At 38.2% G+C, this 13,573-nt stretch overlaps 1 protein-coding gene across 1 annotated transcript in view; it reads left to right on the forward strand.

Annotated features, from left to right (window-relative positions):
- The window catches only part of LOC129942602 (uncharacterized), a 30,960-nt gene that overhangs the window by 8,785 nt on the left and 8,602 nt on the right, over positions 1–13,573 (forward strand). Inside the window, exons 2-7 of the mRNA XM_056051618.1 lie at positions 609–649; positions 722–979; positions 1,072–1,839; positions 1,895–2,912; positions 11,162–11,245; positions 11,315–11,463. Coding sequence (XP_055907593.1) covers positions 609–649; positions 722–979; positions 1,072–1,839; positions 1,895–2,912; positions 11,162–11,245; positions 11,315–11,463 — 2,318 coding nt within the window. The remainder of the gene's footprint in view (positions 1–608; positions 650–721; positions 980–1,071; positions 1,840–1,894; positions 2,913–11,161; positions 11,246–11,314; positions 11,464–13,573) is intronic.

Below are 13,573 nucleotides of genomic sequence, written 5' to 3' on the forward strand. Positions count from 1 at the left end.
CGTTAGAGTTATCAGCGACAAATTGTTTATAAGATATTTTGTTTGGCTCTTTTGGTCTTTTTGTTTTTGTTCAATGAAAAAACTTATTTCATTCTTTGTTTGTTGTTGTTTTATTATAATGAACGTCCTATAATCATTATCAGTTCCTGTTTGATTATACTTTAGCCAAGCTTTGTTCCTTTAGTTTTTTAAGTATTTAACTTGACAATCAAACCTTGGTGAAACACTCAAGTTATTTCGAGTCTTTTTAAATGGAATCGTTTTGTACAAACAGTCAAAAAGAGTTAAATAAGAAATGTTACACATATCGTCAATATTAAAGTTACACAATAAGTGATCCCAATTGATCGTACCTAATAAGTTAAAAAGATTTTCAAAATTACACCTACTGAAGTTAAATTCTAGTTTGTTGTTATTACATAGCATATGAGGTGAAGCCATATTTAAATTAAGTGCTATGTCTAATGCAGGATGGAAGATATCAGCAAACTCCAAAGAAACTACCAATTTAATACTTTTTCCCAATTCTGGAAATTAAGAACTATTCCATACATAACTTTAAATAGCTCACTCTTATAAAATTTTAATTGAATGTTTGATTATTTCAGAAAGTGATAAAAACTCTTCAGAAGCTTACAATTCCGAAAAAGTTAGTTCATTACCAACTATTTGCTTTTATATCATTGTATGTAAATAATATACCTATAAATGTTTTATTTAGGATCAAGAAATTGTTTACATTGATGAAGATGAAATGCTTTGTGTTCGTGGTGCAAGTCCTGTCCCTTTTGTTGTTGAACGACTAAGTTACAGCAGAAAATCACCACTAAAAGATTGTGATACCATTGCATTTGATATAACACCACCAAAAAGAAAGAAAACTTCAAGTAAGCGACGTCGAAAACGGACAACTCCAAGAAAATTTCTGGAAAGTAAAGGCATCAAAACAGATGAGCACACAGAATTGGACAACTCAGACGTAAGTTAAAGCTAACAAATAGAAATAAATATGTACATGCGTCCTTACGACGAGTTCCCTTTAATTTATATATTTATTTTTGTTTTTTTAAGTTTAAAGATAAAGAAAGAAGTGAATCGCCACAAGAAAATCCAAACAATCTTCCTCAACTCTGTAAGTTTTATCTTCAAGACTGTTGTGTCAAAAAATCTAGATGCGAGTACATGCATTCAGAGTTTCCATGCAAATTCTATTACATGGGATTAGAGTGTCCAGATGAAACTTCTGAAAATGGTTGTAAATTATGCCACGGAGGGTCATTATCGCTTGATATGCTTACGGCCCTTGATCGGCACATCAATACTGCACCAATTGATGTTTTGGGCCAAGAGTTTGCAGACATGCGTTCTAATATGGAAGTCAATGAGATCAGTCGAATGTTACAAGAGATGCAGGAAAAACTCACATCATCCAAAAATGTTCCAGAAAATGCATCTTCAAGTCAAAACGATTCGTCTAATTTTTTCGTTACATTGAGAGAAAAATTATTTTTTTTAAGTGAAGATCAACTCAACGGTTTGAAGCAACTTAAAATCTCCAAGTCGGATGACTTGTTTAATTTAACACTGGCTCAATTAAACGCTATTGGCATTCATGCAACTCAAATTGAAGCTATACAAATGAGTTTTGTATCTGGACAAGATACGGATATGAGAAATTTAAATCTATCACAATTTGACGTTCCAATTAAACAGGATATACCAAGTTTTGAAGTTGTTTGCTACAATGAAGGGAATACCTGGAGTCAAAATTGGTATGAGAAAGAAGAAATGCCTTTGGTGATTGATGAAAATAATGTCCAGGTCGACGATGAAAATGAAGTATGAATAAAGAAAAGCAATGTTATGTTATTATATTTATGTATTTTATTTCCAGGATAAAATTCCGGAGGAAGATAACATTTTGATTGATGTAGTAGGAGATTCAAGTAGTAATTCTGATTCGAGTATGATTGAGGTTGAAATTGAGAAAGTTGAAGACAACGTGGCACTTGCTTCTTCCCCAGATAATACAAATCAGTCGCATCATTTTGTTATTGAAGAAACTCAAAAAGGAATAGAGGTGCTTCCAAATTCTATTGTTGGAATGAATAATTATTTTCCACTGATCAATTCCACAAAAACTGTTTCTGAAAATAGTCAAAATGGAGAGGAAACAGTTGAAGAATTCAAAGAGTCAGAAGGCAAAAATGGTTCTCTCGAGATCACTAATACTGAACAAGAAATTCAAAAATTTGATGAAAAATCAAACAAATTAGATACAAATCAGATATCAGAAGAATTAGACGATAAAATTGAAAGTTCAGAAATCAAAGATCAGACACAGCTTGACGAAAACATTAAACAAAGAGAATTATCTCAAGCATCGGAAGAACTATCAAAAGAAGTCGAAAGGCCAATAAGTGAAGTTCAGACTCAACTGGACAAAAATATAACTGTAAATGAGTTGTCAGCTATAGAAAATAAGATCGAGAAACAATTTGAAACTAAGACCAATGAAGAACAATACCAATCACCCTCAAAAGAAGTTAAGCAATCTAATAATTTTCAAGAAAAGGAAAAATCTCCCCCTTCTTTACCTTCTGAACCTCTTCAAAATGAAGACAAAAATGGATCACCGCATATGTCAATTAAATCGCCAATTGCACACAAACGCGAGTGTAGTCCGCAACCTGAAAATGTCGTTGCAAAAATAGATCTTACAGTTATAACACCACCAAGAAACAAATCAGATGTAGTACCTCTTCCAGTTCGGTTTAAAGTCGAACCAAACCGAGGGTACAATAATCCATTTCAAAGAAATATCTCTTCTCCGGTTAATGAAGTTAAAGACCGTTATTCATCAGCAAATCAACAAAGAACATTTTACATACCGCAATCGAATTCAACATCAGGTAAGCTTGTAAATATAAAAAGCTAAAGTTGGTAAGTTGTATTAATAAGACTCCGTCTTATTGGTATTAATTTAAATTCGAAATAGATTTGTAGCCTAAAGTCCATACAAAATGTTTATATTGTTATTTGTAACGGTTAGTAAATTTGTTTACTTACTTACTACTTTAGGTTAGTTTAGGTTAGGTTAAAGTCGTTGCGGATTCAGAATCCACCCACTTAGGCTAAAATAAAAGGTCCATTGTGATACCACATGAATCTAGAGAATTACTTATTACAAGTCGAACCAAATATTTAATATCCTTTGTAGCTAGTTCACTGCGATTATCAAAAGAGTAGTCTCCCAGATGAAGGTTGCGTCTTAGTGAAAGAGCAGGGCAAGTGCAGAGAAGGTGAGAGATTGTTTCCTCTTTTTCCTTGTCCATACAGCTCCTGCAGAAGTCATTTGAGGCTACACCAAGTCGTATTGCGTGTCTTCCTATAAGACAGTGTCCCGTAAGGACACAACTATTAGGGAGCTAATATGAAGTCTGCTTTGAGATAACAAGTCTTAAGAACGCTTTAGGTCCAGTAAAAGCCATATGAGTTTTGCGGCTGCGCATGTTGGTAAATTGTGCCACCTAGAGTTTGCTATCGCAAACGCTGTTTCTTTTAGCATAAGTTTATATGCAGCTATCGGTAAATGTACCTATTTCAGGTGAAATAGGCATGACGGTTCCATTTTTAGCGAGTTCATCGGCTCTACAATTTCCCGTGATGTCTCTGTGTCCCGGCCCCCAACATAGGTGAATGTTAAATTGCTGCGCCATCTCCATAAGAGACGATCATCAACCAAAGCCGTTTGAGATAAGATGCCTGACTGTCAGATAAGATGCGGATATCAGACGTTGATATCACGTTTTCTCTTAGCCAGGAGAGAACCTCTTAGGTTAGGTTAGGTTAACGTGGCTGCGGATTTATAATCCACACACTTAGGCCAAGAGAAAGGCCCATTGTGATACCACATGAATCTAGAGAATTACTTCTAACTAGTAGAACCATTTTGAGCTTTTTATAAAGCGAAGAAGATATTTAATATCCTTTTTAGCTAGTTCGCTGGGATTATCAAAAGAGTAGTCCCCCAGATGAAGTTTGCGTTTGAGTGAAAGAGCAGGGCAGGTGCATAAGAGATGAGAGATTGTTTCCTCTTCTTCTTCGTCCATGCAGCTCCTACAGAAGTCATTTGAGGCTACGCCTAGTCGTATTGCGTGTCTGCCTATAAGACAGTGTCCTGTAAGGACACCTATTAGGGAGCTAATATGAAGTCTGCTTTGAGATAACAAGTCTTTAGAGCGCTTTAGGTCCAGTGAAGGCCATATGAGTTTTGTGGCTGCGCATGTTGGTAAGTTGTGCCACCTAGAATTTGCTATCGCAAAAGCTGTTTCTTTTAGCATAAGTTTACATGTAGCTATCGGTATACCTATCTTCTCCCTTTCAGGTGAAATAGGTTTGACGGTTCCATTTTTAGCGAGTTCATCGGCTCTACAATTACCTGTGATGTCCCTGTGGCCCGGCACCCAACAGAGGTGAATGTTAAATTGCTGCGCCATCTCCATAAGAGACGATCGACAATCGAGGGCCGTCAAAGATTTGGTCGAGACACCGTCAAGGGATTTGATAGCAGCTTGACTGTCAGAGAAGATGCGGATATCAGAAGTTGATATCACGTTTTCTCTTAGCCAGGAGAGAACCTCTTTGATCGCCAAAATTTCCGCTTGAAAAACGCTACAATGATTAGGGAGGCGGAATGAGATGCTTAGATTAAGCTTTTCTGAGTACAAGCCACCACCAACTCCCTCATTTGTCTTAGATCCATCTGTATAAAAATGAATACTTTTGTTATCCAGGAGTTTTTTGTCCTCCCATTCATCTCTGGATGGAATGGATACCTGGAAGTTTTTTCCAAATAGGGGTTTAGGTATAGTGTAGTCTATGTACTTTGGTATAGAACCAAAGAGGTTCAAAATGATAGAGTGTCCCACATTGTTGTTGGTCCATTGAGATGAGGCGTCGAGTCTTATCGCTGTACTCGCTGCCACTTGTTTACTGAAGATGTCGAGGGGTGTCAGATGGAGGAGAGTGTCTAACGCTGCTGAGGGTGTGGTTCTCAATGCCCCGCTTATGCAGAGACATGCAGTGCGCTGAACTCTCCTGAGTATGTCGCAGTATGTGACTTTCTCCAGTGCAGTCCACCATACTGCAACCCCGTACATAAGTATTGGTCGGATGACCGATGTGTATAGCCAGTAGGTTATGCGAGGTTGAAAACCCCATTTGCTTCCTATAGCTTTCTTGCAAAGGAAAAGAGCTACTGTAGCTTTTTTAACTCTTTCCTGTATATTGGATTTCCAACTTAATTTTTTGTCCAATATCAGACCAAGGTATTTGGCTTCATTGGTAAAAATTAGTGGTATACCTTTTATCGAAGGAGGTACAATTACTGGGATCTTGTATTTCCGTGTGAAAAGGACGAGGTCTGTTTTTTGAGGATTAATACTAAGTCCGCAGTTATCAGCCCATCTAGTGAGCATATTGAGTGCATTTTGGAGGAGGTCTCTCAGTGTATTAGGATGTTCCCCTGTGACAGCGATAGCAACATCATCGGCATACGCAACCACTCTGTAGCCATCCCTCTCAAGGGATATTAGTAGTTGGTTAACCACTATGTTCCACAGGAGAGGGGACAGAACACCTCCTTGCGGAGTGCCTCTACTGACAGACCTTTTTGTGCAAAAATCTCCCAAACTGGAGTTGATGATCCTGCTTTTTAGCATTAGATTAATCAACTCACAGATTGAGTATTCGACGTTTAAGGTCGTCATAGCAGAAGTGATAGCAGATGTGTCAACGTTGTTGAAAGCGCCCTCAATATCCAAGAAGGCCACCATAGTGTATTCCTTTTTATCTAGGGAGTATTCGATAGTTCTTACCAGAGTGTGCAAGGCTGTTTCTACCGATTTCCCTTTGCAGTAAGCATGCTGAGACATTGATAGTCTCTTCTCAATGTTGTTACGTATATGGATATCGATCAATCGTTCCAGAGTTTTGAGAATGAAAGATGATAGGCTAATAGGTCTTAGGTCCTTAGGGTTGACATGCGAGCATTTTCCCGCCTTGGGAATGAAAACTACCTTTACATCTCTCCAGCGCCGAGGTATATAGACCAGATTTATACAACTTTTAAAGATCATCTCAATGATGGGCGAAGTTATATCAATGGTATATTGTAGCTCAGCTGGTATGATTTGATCTGGACCTGGAGATTTGTAAGGTTTGAAACTATTCAGAGCCCATGTCAATTTTTCTTTTGTAACCAGACCTTGAGGAAAAATTAAGTTAATACCCGACCCAGGACTGTATGTTGTATTAACGGATTGGGAGCTATCTGGGAAGTGGGTGTCTAGTAGCAGGTTTAGCGTTTCTTCGCAAGAGTTAGTCCATGTACCATCTGATTTTTTAAGACAACTAGGCATGGTTGGACTTGTGGAGAGAATCTTCCTTATCCTTGATGCCTCCGCGGATTCTTCTATTGAGTTACAGAAGGATCTCCATGAGGATCTTTTGGCTATTCTCAATTCTAGTTTATACTTTTTGAGAGATTCTTTATAGGAATCCCAATCTTGGGGATGTCTAGTCTTTTTCGCTTGATTGAAAAGCTTTCTACAACCTCTCCTGAGTATATCTAGTTCAGCAGCCCACCAATATGGTTTCTTCTTTCCTCGCACTGTTGTGAGGGGGCAGGCAGTTTCCATGGCTTTATTGAGGGCTGCTGTAAGTTCATCGACCTTTTGATCGAGTTCAAGAGCGCACAAGGGCGGATCCGAAAGTTCTGGTTTAATCAGATTTTTCAAAGTCGCCCTATATTTTGGCCAATCTGTTTTCCTATAGTTTCGGAATTGGATCGGTTTTGGGGTCCCTTCAATAAGTGAGAATTGGATGTATCTATGATCGGAGAACGAGTTCTCCTTTGATACTCTCCAATTCAATATTTTATTTGAGAGATTTAGCGAGACAAGAGTCAGATCTAAGACTTCTTGTCGATTTTTTGTGACGAAGGTTGGTTCACTACCTACATTACTTACTACCAGATTACTTGCTAGAATATAATCAAAAAGAGACTCACCTCTGTTATTTATATCGGTACTACCCCATGTAGTATGGTGCGCATTGGCATCACAACCGATAATTAGGTTTGTTTTCTGTCTTGTTGATTCAGCGACCGTCGAGAGAGAGAGAACCTCTTTGATCGCTAAAATTTCTGCTTGGAAGACGCTACAATGATTATGGAGGCGGAATGAGATGCTTAGATTAAGCTTTTCTGAGTACACACCACTACCAACTCCCTCATTTGTCTTGGATCCATCTGTATAAAAACGAATTCTTTTTTCATCCAGGAGTTTTTTTTGTCTTCCCATTCATCTCTGGGTGGAATGGATACCTGGAAGTTTTTTCCAAATAGGGGTTTAGGAATAGTGTAGTCTATGTACTTTGGTATAGAACCAATGAGGTGCAAAATGATGGAGTGCCCCACATTGTTGTTGATCCATTGAGATGACGAGTTAAGTCTTATAGCTGTACTCGCTGCCACTTGTTTGCTGAAGATGTTGAGGGGTGTCAGATGGAGGAGAGTGTCTTACGCTGCTGAGGGTGTGGTTCTTAATGCCCCGCTTATGCAGAGACATGCAGTGCGTAAGACCCTGCTGAGTTTGTCGTAGTATGTGAATTTCTCCAGTGCAGTCCACTATACTGCAAACCCGTACATAAGTATTGGTCGGATGACCGATCTGTATAGTCAGGAGGTTGAAAACCCCATTTTCTTTCTGTGGCTTTCTTGCAAAGGAAAAGAGCTGCTGTAGCTTTTTTAACTCTTTCCTGAATATTAGATTTCCAACTTAATTTTTTGTCCAAAATCAATGCAAGATATTTGGCTTCATTGGTAAAAATTAGTGGTACACCTATTATTGAAGGAGGTACAATTACTGGGATCTTGTATTTCCGTTTAAAAAGGACGAGATCTGTTTTTTTGAGGATTAATACTAAGTCCGCAGTAATCAGCCCATCTAGTGAGCATATTGAGTGCGTTTTAAAGGAGGTCTATCAGTGTATTAGGATGTCCTCTGTGACGACATTATCAACATCATCGGCATACGCATCCAATCTATATATTAGTAGTTCTGTAACCACTAAGTTCGAGGAGAGGGGACAGAACATCACCTTGCGGAGAGCCTCTACCGATAGACCTTTTAGAGTTGATGATCCTGCTTTTTAGCATTAGATTAATCAACTCAAAGATTGAGTATTCGACGTTTAGGGTCGTCATAGCAGTAGTGATAGCGGATGTGTTAACGTTGTTGAAAGCGGCCTCAATATCCAGGAAGGCCCCCATAGTATATTCCTTTTGCTCTGGGGAGTATTCGATAGTTCTTACCAGAGTGTGCAAGGTTGTTTCTCCCGATTTCTCTTTGCAGTAAGCATGCTGAGACTTCGATAGTCTCTTATCATCATCAATGGGCATCAATCAATCGTTCCAGAGTTTTGAAAATGAATGATGATAGGTTAATAGGTCTTAGATCTTTAGGGTTGACATGCAAACATTTGCCCGCCTTGGGAATGAAAATCTTCCGGGCCGGAGCGTTGATGTTCATTCGGTGTAATGACCCAGCTAGCTAAGTCGTTGAACTTTTATTATGTTAATTAGGTCAGTGTCGCTTCTCAGCCCGTACAGTTTGTCGTTGTATCTTCTTCTCCCCTATCCATCACCTGAAGAATTTTTCTTTTCAAGCATCCGTAGATCCCTCATTATTTTTTGTTAGGGTCCAAGACTCTAAGACCGCTCATCATTGCTCGCAAGAAGACTTTACTGCTCAATTGTCCAAAGATGCAGCGATTTGCAAAGGTTATTCTTCATTTGATTTCTGCGCTGGTGTAGTTGTCTGAATTTGTGCCTTGGCTGACAAATTTCTTAACTAACTCAAAGTTATAGCTGTCCATGATGACGTTTTGTCCAAAAAAACGTCGATCAATGTACTTTTTTGATGACACAATATACTTGCTCTTGCTTTCATTGACCACTAAACCCATCTTTTTCGCTTCCGTCGCATTCCCAAAAACGCTCCACGGACATGAGGCTCTGAGCTTCCAATAAAGGACATAAGGGACTTGAAAGTAAGGCAAGTTCCTAGCATCTGATTGGCCAATTGCCAAAAAATTGGCTTCTAATTTCTAACTTTCTAACTTTGTTAGAAAGATCTCCCTAACTATCAAGTCAAGTCTTCTCATGTCAATTTCACAGTTTATCATGTTTTTTTCATTCAACTGAAAGTTGAACTTTATTACTCATTATATAAATATATATATAATATACATAAGTCATATGTTTTTTATCTCTTTTTTTATATCATCCAATCGCTTTTGTATTTCTACTCTTTTTAAATAAATCGTTTCAATACTATCACTACCACCGCCTGCCAAATAAAAATTCTTACTCTGGTTTATATTTGGATTCTGATTATTGCCACTTCGGTTATCATCAGATATATTTTCTGGAGAAGTCTGAACCATAACTACAGGAGATGACGGTGGTTGAGGATTGTAAGCCGGCCTCGAGGTAACCTGTTTTAGCAGAACCTCGGGAATATCTTCCTTACGACCATTAGAACCGGCTAAGATACGTCGAATACTGGGTAGATGTTCTTGCCTGGGATTATTGAATGGTATAGCTTATCTCAGACAATGGAACTGTATTTACCGCACCATCTCCATAGATCTCAATTCCGCTGTCAAATCGATTATTTCCAACTTTCTTTAACTTTCTTGATCTAATGGTAGATGTTGTGACTAGTGGCTGGAAAATCACGACTAACTGGATTACTTGGAATGGCAATCGAACAACCTTCCAAATCAGGTGGCCTTAATAATATCCGTTCATGTCCAGGGGTCCAAGATTTTGATATTCGAATTTAACGTAGATGCACGGATTGTACATCTGATACGAAAGATATCCAATTTATGAAAAATGTTTCGTACCAGGAGGCAATTGGTTGCCTCATGTGTTTAGCTCAATGCTCGCGACCCGATATATGCTTCGCTATGTAAAACCGATTCAATTCCAACCCTAGACCTCGATATTGTAAAGCTGTTGAGCATTTGCTCCGACATCTGCGTTGAACATCTACAATGAAACTTGAATTCAAGAAAACGGCCCACAACAACATAATTGTTTATAGTGATGCTGATTGGTAGTCAACGCCAATGATCGAAGATCTACCACTGGATTTATTTGTATTGCCCAAGGAGGAACCATATTTTGGAGTTCCAAGAAACAGCACACGGTAGCTCTATCTTCCTGCGAAGCGGAATATATGGCGCTATCAGCCACTTTTCAAGAGGCACTATGGTGGAACGGACTCGTCAATTTTCATGGACAACAGAACCCTCCATTGCAAATCTTTTGCGATAATAAGAGGGTTCCTTGTCAAGTCAGAAAAGAAATAAATAATATTGTTTTACAATATTAAATACAAATACTGATAGACTTGTAGCTTGCCTGAGGAGGGTTAATGTTACTGATAGTTTTTGTACAATGAACTGAAGGTAAAGATTAGTGAAGTAAAGTTCCAAGTTTGAAATTTATGACACTTGGAAAACTAACTATTTGCCTAGGTCAAAATGTACGCTCAAAGAAAGAAGTCCCTTAAGTTGTCTGAACCTACCCAATATCATCGGCGTATCCGTGTAATTGGTTGGAACTTTTTGTGTTGACAGTTGAGTTTTGCACAATTCTTTTCAGAATGATGTTGGAAAAGTTGCATGACAGTGCGTCACCTTGTCTAAAACCTTTTTTGACATCTTTTCAGATTAAAATCGATAAAGAGATGGTAGGTATTTAAAATCGATAAAGAGATGGTAGGTATCAATTTGAAGTTCCCGGATTTTTTCGAAGGTCTGCCGTAATGTGAATAGTTAATAGTGGACTTTTTTGGTCTTTCGGGTTGTTGACGAACGGCTTCAGACCTTTCATAATACGGCAAAAAGGATCTTATATGCGATGTTCATGAGATTGATGCCTCTTGTAGTCCTACACACTTGAATTTATTATTTTCACTAACAAAAAAAACATATAATTCTTTGACTTAATCTTCAATTGATTGTATTGTTTATTTATAATTTCTTATTTAAATCATAATCACAATATTCTATTTATCGTTACCAGATCATCAAATGCAGGGCGATAATTCTTCAGAAGATTGGGATGCAGATGAACGAAGTGATATACAAAGCCCACCTAAAGAAATTGGTAATTAAATCTAAATTATTTATGTATATTTAAAAATTCTCATGTATGTACATACACTCATTATAATAGCGTCTCCCGATCAATCTGATGATGAGTCGACACCTTTTGTAGCAGATGGCTCATGTCCTGAATTACCTCTAAGAACCAAGAATTTAGATAATTACCAGCCTGCATTGGAAATTAATGCTCACCTTACTTACCCTCCAATGAAATATAAGGTAAAATATCAAATTAAACAAACTTAACTTATCATTGATAAAACAAACGTTAAAGCTTACATATTGCAAAGTGTATGCATTGTTAAGTGCGTTGGACTGTCATGCCAGAGGTCTTGGGTTCGATCACTGCCTATGCCATATAAAGTCCTTTCACGGGTACTGCCTCTTGCGAGGAATTGAAAAATTCTCCACAAAAAGTTCTTTCTCAAATTAGTCGTTCGGATTCGGCATATAAAACTGTAGATCACTCCATTCCTGACAACATTACTCGCACCCAGGAATGATTGAGAGTTGTAAGTCACTAGGCCCTGGTTCTTCATATACTGTTGCGCCACACAATTTATTTATTTTAAAGATATCCTTATTGGTATTGAAAATGTCTAAAAATTCACAAATTTTCACATAAAATAATAGATAAATCCTGTATTTATTCAAACTTAAAAATCAAATGGTGTCCATATTCTTTTTGAACATTATTAGAATTTGTGCGACTCAAAATAGTTAAACAATAACTTAATAAAATACAAACAAAAATATTTAAATGTTGTGGAGTTCAAAGCTATCATGTTTATAGTAGTTGCAAAAATCTAAAATGCCTTATTTATAATGAAAGTACAGATATTTCAGTTGCCGTGTGCAGCAAAACTAAAGCTGGGAATAAGAACTTTTTTGGGCTCAAACTAAATTTTCATAGCTCCCTAACTTGTTTTTGCATCCAATTTCTTTATTCATATTTTCTAAGTCAAAATGCTTCGGTATTTATTTATTTATATATGTACATATATGTATGTGATAGCAATTTATAATTAAAGAAACATGTTTTTAAGGAATCAGGAATTTCAAAATTTCGCGATTTCCGGTATGGATTATAACAACATTGAGCAGAAAAGTAACAAACAAATTTTCAATATTTTAAATCAACTATTTATTCAAAAAATTCTGTAGTATGGAGTATCGTGAAACAGTTTCTTTTCTCATTCAAGGATTTAGCAACAGGTCCTTTCAATTTCTTCAATTGTAGATTATTCTCCATGACATAAGAGCGTCTTTCACTTTTGTTAGTTGTGCTTAGTTTGCTGGCATGGCATAGATCTTCGGCTACCGCGCACTTGAAAACTGCTAGTGTCAGCCACGCCTCAGAGCCATCGAGCGTTCTTCTGTACAATAGCCACTCATTCACGGCTGTCATGTCGGGGAAGAATATAATGTGGGAAATTTTTTTTGATCTAATTTGTAGTCTATAATTTCCAAGAAGAGCATCTAAAGGATCAACTCCACCCATAGGTTAGGTTAGGTTAACTTGGCTGCGGATTTATAATCCACACACTTAGGCCAAGAGAAAGGCCCATTGTGATACCACATGAATCTAGAGAATTACTTCTAACTAGTAGACCCTTTGGCTCCTCCAGTTTCGCGATCTTCCAGTCGTGACAAGGGAGGTTCTGGTTGCTGATCCTTATCATTGCGCTAATGTCATCTGGACAAGAGGGTTCTATCGGGATCCATGCGCGAGCTCTCGGCCTGCAAGGAATATCTTCCTTTGCAACGACCTCGAGTTTTGCGCCTGGCCAGACTTCGCCCAGCATGCCGACAGCAAGCGTATATAGATCGCGCGACCTCTGATCGTTACAAGCGATGAGTTTGACATGACCTTCATGCCAACCCCAATCGCTTGTTACTGGTGGTGGACCCGGATGCTCTCTCATGACTTTGAGAAAGCCAGCCGAGAGCCCCAGTTTCACCATCTGCCAACGGTCAGAAGTAATCGTGCCATCAATATTGCTCCTATCAATGAACGCTACTATGATCTTTTTAGGCTCTTTGAGTACATCACTGAAAGGTTTAGTGAGTGGTACTCTGGCCATGTTAGGAGTGCTGGTGTTTTGCACTTTGGGCTTTTTAGGGACGGGAGTGGGCTCCTCCAAAGATCTTTGTCGTTTTGACGTGGAGTCATGGTGACTGGTTTTATCCAAAATGGATTTAGCCCACTCCTGCCTCTTGCTAAGGATGGGATTACTTCCATCCCCCAGTGATAAACCAGAGGATTTTAGAATCCTCATCGCATAGCGCCGTTGTTTATAGGAGCTCCTAGGAGCATTCTGGAGAGGTT

The sequence above is a fragment of the Eupeodes corollae genome, chromosome 1 (genome assembly GCF_945859685.1).
Source record: "Eupeodes corollae chromosome 1, idEupCoro1.1, whole genome shotgun sequence".
Taxonomy (NCBI): domain Eukaryota; kingdom Metazoa; phylum Arthropoda; class Insecta; order Diptera; family Syrphidae; genus Eupeodes; species Eupeodes corollae.